This window comes from Vanessa atalanta, chromosome 16 (assembly GCF_905147765.1).
Source record: "Vanessa atalanta chromosome 16, ilVanAtal1.2, whole genome shotgun sequence".
Classification (NCBI taxonomy): Eukaryota; Metazoa; Arthropoda; class Insecta; order Lepidoptera; family Nymphalidae; genus Vanessa; species Vanessa atalanta.
Window position 1 is genome coordinate 6,702,377 of NC_061886.1, and position 17,550 is coordinate 6,719,926.

The 17,550-nt window shown below is 35.5% G+C and overlaps 1 protein-coding gene across 11 annotated transcripts; it reads right to left on the reverse strand.

Moving 5' to 3' along the window:
• Positions 1–260: 260 nt before the first annotated feature.
• On the reverse strand, positions 261–16,761 carry LOC125070146 (zinc finger protein ZFP2-like). Of its 11 annotated transcripts, XM_047679866.1 has the most exons (22): positions 16,117–16,761; positions 14,355–14,400; positions 14,229–14,290; positions 13,920–14,121; positions 13,651–13,716; positions 13,189–13,281; positions 12,779–12,862; positions 12,295–12,439; positions 10,318–10,428; positions 9,833–9,943; positions 9,591–9,701; positions 9,046–9,129; positions 8,344–8,427; positions 7,892–8,062; positions 7,654–7,824; positions 7,311–7,481; positions 6,448–6,517; positions 5,764–5,925; positions 5,349–5,483; positions 5,121–5,230; positions 4,973–5,051; positions 261–4,644 (listed from the first exon to the last, which is right to left on the reverse strand). In XM_047679866.1, exons 3-21 carry the CDS (start codon positions 14,261–14,263, stop codon positions 4,987–4,989), a joined length of 2,181 nt encoding a protein of 726 aa, XP_047535822.1. In that variant the 5' UTR covers positions 14,264–14,290; positions 14,355–14,400; positions 16,117–16,761; the 3' UTR covers positions 261–4,644; positions 4,973–4,986. The 11 variants fall into 11 exon arrangements, with proteins under 11 accessions (XP_047535822.1, XP_047535821.1, XP_047535824.1 ...); XM_047679865.1 differs by having other exon boundaries at positions 14,229–14,403; XM_047679868.1 differs by lacking the exon at positions 10,318–10,428 and having other exon boundaries at positions 14,229–14,403; positions 16,117–16,760.
• Positions 16,762–17,550: the final 789 nt, after the last annotated feature.

Below are 17,550 nucleotides of genomic sequence, written 5' to 3' on the forward strand. Positions count from 1 at the left end.
CTTATAATATTGCAACTATATTGACACAGATTTTTTTTAAAAAGGTTTTACATCTTTACTATTGGTACTTACGTTTGGGCTTAGAATTCCACAGCACGATTTTGGAGAAACAAAGTCTTGTATATGTATGTTAGAAGTTTGGTTCCTGATTACAATAAATGTTTGTTGTTGTTTCTTTTGATCATTTTGCTAGAACTTAACTTATAATAGCCGTATACGGGATATATATTTTGTGTGCAGGGATAAATTAAACAAGAAAATTAGCCACAAATATCATGGCACGTTTATTTTTCTCGACTACATGGCGACCTCTAAAAGAATCGTGACTTGTTATTTTGCATTCATATAGATTTCTTTTTAATAGAGCTCTTCAAAAAGAGCACTAAAATTTTACAATGTATATTTTCCATAAAATTAAATAAACTCTGTATTTATTTTGATCTCAATATAAATCACTATGAACTTAAAAAAATTAAAAATCGCTTTGTTAGTTCGCTAATTATATTGATTGATGATACTATTATATAATAAAGAGTACATTTAAAAAATCACATTAAAGCATATACATAATGCTGACTACATAATTTCCCTTACAGCCTCTTTACTTAGTTGAAAAGTTGTATACTCTCAAAATATTAACGATAAACAATATTTAAGGATAAAATAGAATAAGAATTATATTTAAGTTGATGATAACACCCAAATCAGCTAAATAGCTATTAATAGTGTAGCGTGTAGAGTCAGTCCGCATAGAATAAAATTTGTAATCATCTAAAAAAACGTATACATCAATAGGAAAAAATAACAATATAAAATATAGAAAGTAACAACATCTAGTTGTCCGATAGGATAATCGCTTTTATCACTACTCGGAGTTTAAGTGTTACCAGCCGCTTATTAAACTAATAATAATAATTAATTTATCACAATACATTCAGACTAAAACAATGGTTTACGCAAAGAAGGCTGTAAAGGTCATATCATATTCACGTGCAATGTAATACACCACAGTTAACAAATCTAACTTATTTCATAAAATATAAACTAGCCTAAAAATTTTAACAATAAAAGAAAAACAGTTGTAGTTAAAAATATTGGTCAATAAAACTCTGTAGAGCTATAACTAAATGACCGCAGATAAAAAATCATGCCATGATTTTTGTTCTTCGACTTTTAATAAAAATCGAAATTAAAAGTATGTAAAATACTCCAAAACGTGTCCAAGTTTGGCTTTTAGCCATTTTTGTTAGTAATAATATATAACTACAAATTGTAAAAAAACAGTGACTTAGAAATAGCTCTCAGTATATAAAAAAAAAGTTAAAATCCTTAGGCTGTACTCTCGTATGATTATGATGTAAGCAACGCAATATGTTGGCAAAGCGGAAGTACGCGTAAATCTAACGATACGATAGAACTAAAATATATTTATGTAGCTTAGACGTAACGATTACACAAGGCTCACTGCTGTTCGTGTTCGCTCCACCGCGGCCGGGACTAGTACTCTGCTTCCAAAACGCAACTATACATTTATATTCAGGATAAGGATATGTACGCTTTCTTTAACCGAAGTTATGAATTTTACATATGAACTGGTTGGTCCAACACCACAACCGCTCCGATGTTTTAACAAAAATAAATATACGATCTAATAAAATTTTGCCAATTTACGTGAGTATTCTTATGTTTCAAAGTTGTGGATCGTTTTAGTGATTCAGTCTTTTCTACGGTTCAAAAAATATAAGTAGAGAAAGAGAAATACAACTTATAACACTCTGACGGTTACGTAATCAAATACATAGTTTAATATTACCCTCTAAGTATACATAGTAACTAACATCGGTATGTAAAATAGTTTGGGCAGAGAAGACACACAAATTTTTAACCCACTTAGGACTCGCCTTAAAAACTATTTAGTGGATCTCAACCTAATTTATGCGTCTTATCTGTTTTTATTTTAGACCCTGATCATTTACGAAACGTGCGCCTTGCCCTAGTCGATACGTAAATACGGGTTGTAAAAGGGGAGCTCGTTTCGTAACGGAAAAGGGACGGTTCTATGCCTATCTCTCGACTCGGTGAGAATAACGCAACGATAGATCAATGCATTAATAATTTATAATAAGGAAAACAATCATAAAGGCTGAACAGATAACAACAAAAAATATATAACTAATTATATAATTCCTCAAAGAAAAATCACTCTCCCCGAGCCTTCGATATGCGATAAACATATATTTATATACTTTATATGTACCTAGTTTACTATGTTGGTGTTTCTATTCCCATTCATAATATCTATGAATTATACAGTACCAACATTGATAAAAACCAATTACGTGGTATTTGACAGTGTTGCTACAAACTATTGGTAAATAATGTTATTTTTGTCTCAATGGTGTTTAAATCCTGGTAATTGAAGATTTATTCTACACGTTAAACCAAACTTCTAGTTTCTCTAAATAATACTGTTCTCAATGGCTTGGTAAGAAACTTATAAAAAAAGAATTTATTAAAGACAAGAAATATTTTGATAATCGTTTCTATCTTTATTTCTTCCGGGAAACTAAATGCATCCGTCATGTCAATTTATCTTAAAGTACCTTCTACATACATATTTATCGTATATATGTAAATGATGAAAGAATTATTGGCCTATTTTTTCGTGTCTCAAATACAGAACTATCAAAATATAAAAAAATATTGAGGACTATCAAACAACATCCATATGTATATATTATTATTATTAATATTTATATCTACAAGGAAATTTTGATTTTAATACCCAAAAGTATACTTCTGCGCTAAATATTCTATGATTAATTTCATTATTTTTTTTTTATCATCAGTTCGATATACTCTATGATTGTAGAAGAAAAATGATTCTACAAATCATATAATGTTCTTACATTAATTTTGAATCGTATTACTCCATTTGAATAAATAAACCCTACCAATATTTACAATTTCGACCCTCAGCTCATGGACACACAACGTCGTGGAAATAAAATAATGTATATAAAAAAATATATAAACAGAAAACAAAAACAATATTATATTGTTAGAAGTAAAAATCGCGGTTCAGACAAAAGTTGGTATATAACACTACAAGAAAGTGATTCACTACAATATTTTATTTCCAATCTACCCTGACCTGCAAACTTAACTAAACTTACGCTACCACATCATTTACATAGAAATGGCACCAATCTATCTTTGATATCAATAATGGCAAACCATAAGGAACCCCCGCAGCGGACACATTACTTGCACTCCCCGTGCTAAAGAACATTGTCTCAAGGTATTGGAAGACTACTGCGCTATATCTATGTTATCACTATTATTCGAATAAAATAGCAATGGAACAATGTTTAACATCAGCAAACATATTTTCATAAAATGATTTAAAACGTATCCTATACGAAAAACAATATTTTGTAATAATAAGATGAGAAATTAAATCAAACACATCGCGAATAAAGTCGAGACAAGTGAACAAAATGAAGTGTTATCGATGGTGTTATGATTGATATTGCCTAACATCGCTATCTGCTAGAAGGCACACAAAGTTTTAGTAAGAAGCTTCACAAATGAAACGCTCTGTACCGATAACTAACCGCACATGAAATACAACTGCCTTAGGTTCCACTTATTGCCATATGACCACACGCGATCGACTTGTGGCGACGATCACATTTTGAACACCGAACATATTTTTATTATGAACGAAATACGATTAAAAAATATTGCCAATTTTATGTTGCAACAGGCACTTCTCTGGATTACTCCAATAAACATCATATTAAATTTATTTTGTGAAGCCTTATTATTGCCTCTGAGGACTCTGCGACTCGATTTATTTTGTACTTGTATATATTATTATTCTCGTATGAAACCTGAACCATTATTAAAGCATTCTTACGGATTAATTAGGAGAAGTATCATCTAAAGAGTCCCTTAAATTCTTACCGATCAAAATACTTCATATGTCCACGGTAACAGTTCTATAAAATTATTGAACTTCATATACACTGACACATCCTAAGTTAAAGCATCGCAATAAGATATTGTTACTTTCACTACGACTAATGAAGACGCGGATAATGAGCGAGTGAACGTTAAAAATTTAGAATTTCAAAGTCGGAGATTAACCATATACGATTCCGAAAGTTATCACTAAGCAAATTAGAATATGAGATCATAAATTTAGGCCTACGATCTATAACGATGAGAGTTAAGTATCGATTTATGTTTGCCACCACGAATTAATATAATCGTGTGATGGTAGAGATAAATCACAGTCGTGGGTATAAATCACAATGCAATGATAGGCGGTACCGCTACGTGACTACTGCTACTCCTCGACTCCACTGTGATGTCCCGCTCGCTGCCGCTGCTGCTGCCATTGCTGCCCGAGGGTTTCTCTTCCTATCGCACGCGTCACGGCCGACGAAATTAAACGGATAAATAAATAATATAAAATAAACAATCTGTTTTTGTGTATAAGTCCACGCTGGACATTTTCAGGAGCCTCGGCTCTCAATGTTTGCTCTCGTTTTATTCTCTCTTAGCTGCTTCCGACGGCTGCCTTTTTAGTTATTGCACTCGAACCGCTCGCCGATCCATCGAGAGCTATCAAAACTTCTGCAACGAAAATATTTCATTACTGTAAAGATCTAAGAGCCATTTATAAAAAAAAAAAAGTTAATTTTGTTATTATTTTAAAGGTGAAGCAATGCAAAGTATTAAAAGCAAAAATAAAATAATCTGAATAGCTATGATTATCTGTGTCTAGAAAGATTGTCAAAGCGGAGAATAAATACATTATTAAGATAAATAAATAGTGGCAATAAGTCGGCTATCGGCATTTATTTTTAAGTACACTCACAGCGGACGCTAGCAAAGCAGTACGACATAATATAATAAAGTCGTGTTTGCGACACTATCTATATGCATAACGGCGGGCACGTACGTGTGGAGTGCGGATCAGTCGGCGAGGCGCAGCGCGGGCAGCGGCTGCGGCGTGGGCGTGTGCGGCGGCGGCGGCGACGCTGCGGACGTCTCGTCTCATTACTCATCGGCCGACGCATTATATTTATTATTTCTGATGTTCAACTTACAGATTGAGGCGATGGACTGTGGCGACATGGCGGACATTTTACTCTGCGTGTCCTGCATCGACACCTGGGTGCCCTGAGACGTCATGTAACGGTTCACCATTGGCACGAAACTAGAATGTAAAACCACGTGTTAGTAACTTATGATGTACATGTGTTAATCATTAGTGCAATTAAACCATCCGTTTTAATTATTTTATTCACAGTGGTAAGGAAATACTAAGTTGTTACCTTAAATCGCAGACACCGGGCGAGTCGTAGTTCCCGTTGTTGGAGTTGTTCGTATTAGTGGCCACGCTGTTAATAGTGCCGATACTGTTCGCAGACACGTTGCTGTGGTTCTCGCGATGCACCCGATTGTGGTGCCTGCCGGACCAAAAATAATTATTATACTGTAATTTGACAAGTTAGATCGTTTGTGTAATATTTTGTTATCATGAAATATCTCAAATAGATATTTCACGGAAAAAATCAAGTGGTCGATTGGTCAGTACGCCTTCTACCCTTAAATAAATACATATGATAAAAGAAGTATTGTTAAACTGATTTTAATTCGATTTATATTTATTTAAAACAAACGGAAAATATTTTGATGCTATTTGACCATAAAGTGTCCACCTAAAGGCTCTATCGTATATCGCCGTACCGTATGAGGTAGCTGTCGCGGACGAAGGTGCGCCCGCAGACGCTGCACTCGTAGCACGGCCCGCTGGAGTGCGTGCGGATGTGCAGCGCGAACTGCGACTTCGACGTGAACGTCATCGAGCACCGCTCGCAGTTCAGCGGCTTGTCCGCCACGTGCGACCATCTGCAGGTACAATACGTTACTGTGCTGTGCTGTATAGCCGCCCCGACTGCACCCGACTGGACTGTGATGATTTATTTCAAATAATGAAATATAATAGAAACGTACCACTATGTGAACTTTTACTTTTAACACATCTTACAATTTTTATATAGAGTATATGGATGTTGATTATATATGATTGAAAAATATTGTCAATTTTAAGTTGCAACAGAATATATTTATAGTCTGTAAAGTTTATATCCCTTGTGCTAGTAATAAGACGGGCTCACTCAACCGGAATACAACAACACTAAGTTTTGCTGTTTGGCGGTAAAATATCTGAGTGGCTGGGTAGTTACCCAGACGGATTTGCACAAAGCCCTAACACCAAGTAATAGAGGTATGATGCAAACTGTGCTAAGTTTGAGTTATCAATTAAAAAATATTATAAGTGTTATTTATACTTTACTTATCTTGGTATTTATTTTATTTTAAGTAAAAAAAATATGAATGTTGACGATAGCAGACAAGAACTTCTTTTACCTATGTGCTGTAACGTAACTCTTCACTGCAAATCGTTTTTGGCAAATATCACATGCGTATGGACGTTCCCCTGTAACATTAAATATTTATACATAACAGATTAAAAATATAAAGGATAATTTAAAAGGTAAATTAAAAGTAATGAAAGCGATTACTATTAAAACTAAAAATGAAAACGAATTTTTAAAAATAATACATATATATAAGTATATAAATAATTAAATATATTTAATCAAGAGGCAGCGAAGGCGAAAATGGTGTTAAAAAGACGGCAAGATGCAATTAGGCAGTACGGTGAAGTCTGAAATTAATGAATTTAAGCTAAAAAATCATAATAAATGATATAAATCTGAAACTTAAAATGATGATGCAGCGAATGATAAAATAAAAAGAAAATAAGCAGTTGTCGGTGCCACATCATTGAGTCACAACGGTTATATTAAATATACCTGTTATCGCAATTTGCCGTCTTCTATGTATTTCTTCCAATTGCAGTGGATACATTCACACAATTCATCAAAAACTAAGAACAAGCTAAGCTCATTATTGTGTGAATAGCTACCCAAACTTCGTAAGCATATGGACGAGTAGCATTAAAAAATTGTAAGTTCAATATTTATACGAAACTATGAAAGCAGTCGTCTATCGTTTATAACATATTAATGGTTATAAAAAATCTATACAATGCTAATCGTCTCATTTATTATCTAGGCTTCTAAAATAACACACGTTATTGGACATTAAATGAGACTAATACTTTTAGACCTCTACTCGATCCAAAAGTGGTAATCTTGTTTAACTGCCAACTGATATACTGATGATAAACCACGAGGGGGTTACCGTAGTGATCGCGTGTATCATACCGGTATGAATGCGCTTGTGAATGTTGAGTGTAGATTTCTGCGTGAAGCGTTTGTAACAGACATCGCACTCGAAGGGCCGCTCGCCAGTGTGCGTGCGCATGTGTATTTCCAGGTACGGCTTGCAAGTGAACGCCGCCGGACACTCCATGCATTGATACGGCCGCCCTTGCACTAACCATCACACACATTAGTTCGTCTGTTTGATGACAATCGATACACTCTGAGCGCTCACGACGGACATGTGGCACCGACAACATTAATCTTGTTATATATACACAAACAATCTGCTATCGATTCGACAGATAAAGAAACTGAAGCGAAATTATAGAAAAAAATAACTAACCTGTGTGCGTTCTTTTGTGTATGTTGAGTGTAGATTTTTGCGCGAATCTCTTGAGGCAGACGTCGCACTGGTAGGGGCGCTCGCCGGTGTGCGTGCGATTATGGATTTCGAGGTACTGCTTGCAAGTGAAGGCGGCCGGGCACTGCAGACACTGGAACGGCCGGCCCTGCACTGTAAGCACACCGACAGTCAGTGCCGCGCCCGCGCAGCCGCCCGTCCCTGCCGCGCCGCCACGTACCTGAGTGCGTCCGCTTGTGGATGTTGAGACTGGACTTCTGCGTGAAGCGCTTCAGGCAGATGTCGCACTGATAGGGCCGCTCGCCGGTGTGTGTGCGCGTGTGTATCTCCAGGTATTGCTTGCAGGTGAAGGCGGCGGGACACGACAGGCACTGGAACGGTCTGCCCTGGACTGGTGCCCAACACAAACATTATAGCGGCGGCGAGCCAGCAAGGGCGCTATTCGCCCTCGCCCTACGGAGATCGCGGCGCGGACTGGTCGCCGCTCGCCGCTAACTCCGCTCCAAATCTTTACGCGTCTAGCGCCTAGGTCGGAACGGTTCGCGCAAACATAAAAGAAGAGACACACGAGCACGCCAAATTAAAAATAATAGAGATTTGGAGGAGAGAGAGACAAGGGTGGAGAGAGGCCGGGGCGGGCGGGGGGCCAGTCCGGCCCGCGGTGTCACCCACCTGTGTGCGTCCGTTTATGTATATTGAGGCTCGACTTCTGCGTGAAGCGCTTGAGACACGCGTCGCACTGATAGGGCCGCTCGCCTGTATGCGTGCGCATGTGAATGTCCAGGTAGGGCCGGCGGGCGAACGCCGCGGGGCATCGCCCGCACGTGTAAGGACGCCCGTGCACTGCGCCCAGTGCACACACAAAAGCGAGTAACGCACGTCGCCGCACGCGAGCCGCGGCCAATGCGACGAGCTCCGAGAGCACGACTGAGCCCAATTTTGATACGCGCAGTCGAATGATACCGACACGGAGCCGCCAAAATTGCGTTTTTGCGGCGATTGCATTATCGCTTTTGTGAAAGAATTAATAATCGTGAAGATATGATGATAACAGTAATGGCTAAACTTAGGAGATGATTACGGGTATGCGAGGGTTTAACGGTCGGCTGATCTAAAAAAGGCGGAAGGATATTCGGTGAGTGCAGAAGTACGTGAAAGCGCGCGTAGTGATGAGTTAAAAGAAATCGAGATGTTAGTCGAAAGCAACGAGATGGAAGCCGTCGAAAGGAGATCGTAAAACAACGGGTCGGGCTGGCAACGGAAAACGGGAAATAAGCATGACGCTAAATGAAATGGTATGAGCGTGTGACGAGTCGTAAATCGCTTATCGTACCGAAAGGAACTGCTTTTAAAGTGTATATGTGGGCTACTAACCCGTATGTATCTTTTCGTGCAAATTGAGCGCGCACTTCTGCGTGAAGGACTTGAGGCAGACGGTGCACTGGAAGGGCCGCTCGCCTGCGCCGCCACACACGGGCACGGGGGGACAGAGAAACAAAACAAAACCTCGATGGACAAATAATTCTACTAAGCTCGCACTATACCGAGTCGCGAACCACCACTACCATGAGGGAATTTCGACCAAGTTATTTGTCCATCTAACATTCTCTCGCCTACGATAACTTAACAAAATCTCACAACGAACACATGCTTTACAATTAAGTGTTTGTGAATAGTTTTTGAGCGCGTTCAACCCTATTGCAACGGTCCGTTTCTTTTATACATCATTAAAAAAATTACAAAAAAAATACGACTACTAAAACACTTCCAAATCGCTAACCCTCATTACAAATAAGATTGGGAGCCCTTAAAACTATTCACAATAAAGGTGTCAAAGCCACAACAGCAATAGTAGAAACGTTTTTTCGATTGTGACTCAGAAACCGTAGGAACAAAAAATGAGATATCAAGGGACCCACCGGTGTGTATACGTTTATGAGTGCCAAGGCTGGACTTCTGAGTGAACCGCTTGTCACAGATGTCGCATTGATAGGGGCGCACTTTGTTGATCAGCGATTGGATGTGCTCCTCTAGAAATATCAATAAAATACAGCTACAAAAACTGCTCTCGGCGCTCTCAACAAGGTACTGCCTAATATACGTGAGCTCTAAAATTACATAATTCATTGTCTACTTAAGGAGTTTAGGGCAAAATGCCTACCGGTGTGTATTTTTCCGTGTCGGCCCAGGCTGGACTTCTGAGTGAAGCGCATAAAACAGATGTGGCACTGGTACGGCCGCACTTTCTCTAACAGGGCTCGTCTGTGCTCCTCTATAAGTTATACGAGTTTCGATATAGCATCACTGCATTCTCTCAAGCAATTTTATTTCATTTACACCTAACAAGTCTAACTGTACATCCGTCCACACACAGGGGGAGGCAGGCTACGAAGAGCTCCCTAGCACCGATGGGATACAAAACACTATAACACGACTTGGATATGAAACTGATTCATGCTGTTTTAATTTTCTTTTATTCATGACTCCTAGTAGCGTATGTCTATTATTAGCAGTACAACTCTACCTAGTACGCAGTGATAAAATAAAGCTTTCATCGAAATTATATAGATTGGGCCGTACGGTGTGACACCGACTTGAATAAAGCAAAGATGTGTAACGACTATGGGCGGTGTGTTTGAAACCCACCCGTATGTATTTTCTTGTGTCTGTTGAGGCTGGAGCTCTGCGTGAAGCGCATCTGACAGAGCTCACACTTGTAGGGCCGGTCCTTCACCATCAAGGCTCGCATGTGCTCATCTAAAAGCGAGGCCACATTCCAAAACACTCTCCCATCGTTTCATTCAAGCTACACTAAGAACGCACGATGGACTCATGGTAGTGACTCGTTCCAGCGAGCCCAACGTGTATTCCGTACCTCCCCCTGTTTGCCTCTCATCGATGAAGCCTTCCTCACGCCCTGATTTCGTACGAGATAAATTCACTACGTGACATAACTCAAAAACTATTCACATGTTTATGTTAAGCATATGTGTTGTCAGTTTTGCCGCGAGCGAACTGTGAGTCGCACCAGTGTCGTAACTTCGTTATGATCATTTGTATAATTTGATACATAATGCGTACAAATAATATAGGCTAGTGTATATCATTTACATTTCATCTCTAAAGGTTTCGTCCAGAGGCCACGTGCTACACAATATTTATAGAAATGCTTTAGAAAATGTAATCTCTACTTCTATATCGTTGCTGTTCGTAATTTTAGTTTATTTGTTTACCTGATTACATTTACTTAAGAATACAAGTACTATCTAAAATTACTTCACCCAAAGTTAAGCCATTAAGTTTATACTATTCAATCAAATAAAAAAATAAAAAAGCTCTCGTTTCACAAAAAAAAAAACTAATGCAGTAGTAAAAAACACAAATTATAAAAAAAAAAACAATATTAAATAAACTATCAGGGCGGCAGAACGGAGCCATAGAGAGTCGAGGAATAAACAAAAATTAAATAAATAAAAAAGTCAAACAAAACGTACATCGTTATCGCGGAAACAGGAGGAGGTTGACTTGATCGAAAGTATATAAAATTCTAAAAAACAATCCCCTCATGGTAAATTAAACATGGGAGTGTCGATTAAATTATATGTACTTTATCCATTAAAGGGATTTTGTATTCGAAATAATGTAACTTCCATAAAACATTCAAACAAACATGTTCTATGATTCGTTACTTGACTACTTTATAGGTACCACATCTGACTACGATTACAAAAATTCAATAGAATTAGATATGATATTAATATAGAATTAGATAAACTACAGTACATACATGTAAACCTATGGAAATTACATTAGTAATCACATGAGATCAAAATATCTGTTATAGTAAATAAAATATCAGTAACATTTATATGGAGCAATTTCGAAGTAAATGTTGACACAGTGACAATTGATCTCATATGCTGGTTTTATTACTTTAAGAGCTAAAGGAAACCTCACTGTAAATATATTTAGAAATAAATAATATGGTATTTCTAGATCAAATTTAATTTCAATTAGCTATGAAAATCTGTTCTATTAATAACATAAAAAAGCATAATCAAAGATAATCGCTGATCGCCCCCACTTAAAAAAAAAAAATTATATACATTTACTTTAAAATGTTATTTATCTATTTTAACAATAGTAATCATTTTCTTAAGCAGTGATGTTTGCAACCTTGTTAATTTTTATTAATATGAAATCGATAGCTACATACATTTGATCTCGGTGTAGGCGCAATAAAAATAATGAGGAATCGAAACCTAAAACATTGACGTCAATTCTTGTTATGGGATTACATATTTGCATTTAATTCAATACTGCTATTAGTTTATTATTATAAAATGTTATTTTAGTCTGTTTCCATTTGATGCAAGCAATCATTTAAAAGCTATCAATTTCATCATGTACGTTAAAATATTAAAACACACCTTTCAATTTCTAGTCTATTACAAAGTTTTAAATATTATTTATTTTTTTGTATTTTGCCGATAAATAATTTAAAAAGCATTTTTTTTTATCGACTGGAACTAATCTATAATCAATCATATAAAGATAACTGACGGACGACCAGCGAGGGGAGAGGGGAGTGGCGGGTGGTGTGTGTGTGTGTGACGCACTCACCGGTGTGCACGCGCTTGTGCGTGTTGAGGCTGGACTTTTGCGTGAAGCGCTTGAGGCAGAGGTCGCACTGGAAGGGCCGCTCGCCGGTGTGCGTGCGCATGTGCACCTCCAGGTACGGCTTGCGACAGAACGCCGCGTCGCACACCTGCGGGACAAAGCGCCGCTGTACGGATACGTCGCGGCTGTCGCGTCGGCGACCCGAAGCCGTTAGTATCGGTATTGGGAACGGTTCACTGGAGCCGGCTCCCTTCGAGTACGATCGATGAGTATAGTTGTTTCTATCTTAGCGATCCAAAGATTAGACTCGACTAGTTTACTTTGCCACCTTATACTCAGAGAAATTAAATATTCCTACCACCGCTATAAACGAGTTTTCTAAATCTGCATAAGAATCCGTCGAGTTCAGTGGCCGGACAAATTTGAAAGTAAATTAATATCCTAGTTTAATAATCGAATGGAGAGAAATATATCCACTAGAACTCACCGTGCATTGGAAGGGTTTATTTCCTGAATGTAGCTTCATGTGGACATAGTAGGATGAAGCTGATGAGAGTACCTTTCCACAAACCTGAAAACCATATGTTGTTTTAATCTTTTATAATATAACTATCTGATGAACTACATGTAATATTATTACTGTATATAAAATTACTAAAAAATATTATGCTTCATTAAAGTATTATTGTCTATGTTTACAATAATTATTAAAAGGAAAATGTTTGTGATGAGTCTTAGTTCCTTTTTTTTGTAAGAAAAAAGTTTTTAAAGGGACTGTGAGCCCTTTCATTGAAGAAAAAGCATTGAACACTGGCAATTTGTTTCCAAAACATGTTTTTTTTTTTTTTTATTGAATTTGATCTAGAGAAAAAAATGGTTAACATTATTTATCTTTACCTTACAGGCCTGAGGTTTGGACCTTGGCATTCCTTGACCGCCATTTGAAACTTCCATTTTTGTTTGAACTGAACCCATGTCAACCCCCATACCCTGTTTATTTGAAATTATACTTTAGAAAGTTATTATCATACCGATGACAAAAGTAAATAAAAACTAAAATAAATAAAACTATACATAAATTATAGAGAAATAACACTATCCAAAAGTTAAATTGATATATCTAAAGGTACCTCTAATTCTAACTTTAGTATGTATTTGCTGGCACTTTGAAGGGGGAAAACTTATACTTGACACAATGGCAAAAAATATAATAATCATGTGAAATGAAGTCTATAGCTTTACTGCCCCAGAAGGTACTATATAGAATCATATAAGTAGACAAATGAGCTCTATGTCATATTTTATCAATTTACTGTTGAGTAATTTAAGAAAAAATTAAAAAATATCAATTTATTTTACCTGAGAACATTGTCGACCATCCATATCCATCTCTACCCCCTCATCTTCCATACCCTTGAAGCTAAGCTGTAATCAGACAAAACACATTATATTTTTTTTAGTTTACAATATTCTAAGTTTGTTCAATAAAAAACATTACAGAAACATAAATACTTTACAAAATAAGTATTGTTTAATAAGTATTTTGTAGTACATGAGCAAGTGGAACAATAGAGAGGATTCATTACATTTTCTTAATAAAACAAGTGTTGAAAGTTTGCAAGACTTACATTGTCTACCTCATCATCGTGCATTTCGTGTTGTTGGTGCTGTTCCAGCAGCTCCTGTTGGTGTTGTACTTGTTGTTGTACTATGAGGCTATCCTTGGAATCTTCTTGTGGATGGTGCTGGTTCATATTTATGATCCCATGGTTTGAATCTGAACGGACTATTGTTGGGGGACCGGTATTTATATGTGGATGTGTGTAGAAACTGTGAATATAACTTTACTATTAATTTCATTTAAATTTATGATAATAATAAATGCAAATTATCATGGTTGCATTATTATATTTTTAGCCCAAGCTTATGTTACTTACCTCATAGGCTCAGCCTTAATCTGCTGTTCGAACATGGATATCGTGGCGAGTAGGTCGCCGGGGGGTGGCACGGGGACCCCCACGCCCCGTGCCACACCCCCGACGCCCACGCCCCAGTGTGCCGGGAAACTAATGGCGAACTGCTTCTTGCACCCCCATCATCAAGCACAACCTGCTGATGGAAAAAATAACATTCAATCCAGTATGGATGACAATTACTTGAAACATATTATTGGTATTAGACCTAAAGGTTTGTATCACCGACTTGGTACAATATTTATATAATTTACTCAGTTTTATTCTATTTACTGGAAAAATATGTATGTATAATTTAGTGAAACAGAAATATTCATAGATAATTACTCATCATGAACATCGGAAAAGTAAAATCTTATTTTATTCTTTCTTTTTTTTGTTATATAAAAAAAAAGTATTAGTTACTATATAAAAAAAAATTGTATATAATGAAACATTTTTTCCAATAAATAATGGAAATGAAATAATTCAAGTTAATGTTTACCTGGTATAACGTATAAAATATAAAATCAAATTGAATTGAAAAACAGTAGTTAAGTAAAACAGTAATAGTTAAGTATTTGCTACTTTCCTGTTCTGTCAAAGTATAAATTGTAAATGTTCTAAATATTATACTAATATTACAATGATAAAGTTGGATGGATGGATCTTTGTTATTAATCACTTTGAAACGGCTGAATGGATCTGAACAAAATTTTGTACAGATATATTCTGTAATAGCACACAGGTTACTTTTCATCTCTGCTCCTGCACCAAGGAAAGGGTTCTTCAAAGGCAGACGAAAAACTAGTTAAATATAATTATATGGCGCAAGTAGACTGTTAACAACATATATAATAACAATAAAGAAATAGTATTTCATGTTACATTTTCATAGTTATTGAAACTAAAACAAAAAAATGAAACAAAAAAACATCAACATACTTTATTATTAAAAAAAAAAAAAACAAAATACATCATTAAAATTAAATGACTTACTACTATTCCTAATTTCACAAGAAAATATATTTTATATTTTTTGACAATTATTATTTATTCACTACATGCTATTTATATAAGATATTATTCTAATAATTATTACTTTTTTTCTTAAATAAATTAGATTTTTATTCTAATAAGATTTATAACTTATTTAATATCAACAAATCATTTAAAGAAATATAATTTATATTATATTATATTCATAGGGCATTGACTGAATGCTTTAATCATAATATAACAACTTTGTACAGTTGTATTTATGAGCTCAATAAGTTCAGATATGCGTGTTTATCTATTCGCCGTATGTGAGCATACATAATATATTACTTTTTGTTTATATCTGTAGGTTTTGCAATTTCGGTGGAGTGTAAACAAAACGTAAGAAAACTGTTAAAAAGGCCTAAAAATTTTAATGGCCGATGCTCACCGACAGTCTCCACCCAGCTTCCCCCCCTGCCATCAATAAAATGGCCAATTCGTTATTGAATTTTGTCCCCAACTTAAGCCGAAGCTGCGCGACGCCGGTTGTTATGAGAAGCGTAATTAATGACCACTACAATTGTAATGTAAACAAAAACTAGTCTACAAAGCAGTAAATTACTATTAGTAAGGAAAGTTATGTCATATCTTATGCCTAAATATGCAGAATGCATTTTTGCGATACCATCAATCGCCTATTAAAGACTTGTAAACACAAACATAGTTCACAAATAAATACTCGCACTCGTAAGAATCACTGATCTTTCATATTTTATGGAGGGAACAAACTACAGATTTTTCAATAATAATCATTTCATTTATATGCAAAATGATAAGTTTCATTACGCTTATTGTCTATCGTTATATATAGCAAAACTTAGTTTCTACTCACATAAGTAAAGAAACACCTAATAATAGTTGCGTGTGCAGAAACACATAAATTAGAGCACTAATTACACAATTTCGTTAAGATTGGCCATTCGAATTATGTTTTTCTTAGGCACCGACATAAAATGGCTGCTACCTCATTGTTCTGCGCGTTCGTTCGTGCGCATAGAAGCCGTGAACGCTTGGGGACGACTTCTCCGCCAATTAAAATTGTGGCGCGAAATTTAAGGCATCGTTAAAACCCACTACTTATGTTAATTTTTATCTCTTATTTAATGATTACAAATTTTAATAATAGCATAAAATATTATAAACGAAATTATAACCACTTGTATAAATGCTAAAACGTAAAATTGAGTGTTGCATTTCTCTTCATCCACCTTGCTATTGTTTGTCGTTCTATTGTTTTTTGTCATTATTTTATGCCGATGCCCAACTCCCTCCAGATGTTGATTGAACTGATTATGAGAATTAGTAAATATATCACACGTTTCACAATGCCATCGACGATATTTTATAGAGCGTGTATTTTTGAGGTTTTTGTCTTCACCCATTTGTTGGTAAAAGTGAACTAGTACTTGTTAAAAATAAATTTCAACTCAAAAACTTTTGCGATGTGTTTTAAATCTATTTGATAATATGAAACACAAAATGTCTAATTTTTAAAGAAATTAAGACAATGATATTATTTTCATACGATGTGGGTATGATTAAAAATAATAATATGATGTACTTACGCTTAAGGAGGTGTATAGTTATTTTATTTCAATATCATATTAACAAGAAATATTTTACTTAGATGACATACTATTGTTCCTTTTGAGTTTGTATCATTAAATATTTGAAAAATAGAAATGTTGTTCTGAAGTGAGCTAAATTAATGGCGAATGAATTTGAATATCAATTAGCACAAATTATGTTATTTATATATGTTTGAAAAAAAAAAAATCGAGAGCATTGTAAATTATTGTTTTAATTAACTATGTGGATATGATGACACATCAATGATCAACAAATATTTATTAACAAAATTAATATTGCGTTAACCATTTACAAATCAATTTTAATCAATCGTATGAGGTAGTTTAGTAGGAACAGAGTTAGTTTTATAATATGTGGCCTCCAAGGGCTAAAAAGGGCTAATTCACTCAAACCACAACAAATAATTAATCTGAGTTATTATTTATCTGAGAGTGGTAAATCAAGGTATAATAAATGTTATGTAAAATTTGTTTCAAGTAGTAATAGACGAGACTTTTACCCAATCTAACAGAGTGTGTCAGATTGATTTTATGAGGTGAACATTAAATCGGATTTCTGATATAATTAATAGATATTATATCATCTATTAACTACAATATCGAATGATAGAAGATTTACTCATAAATGTCATAATATTATCATATTGGAATTTAAAAAATGACAACGTGATTACGTC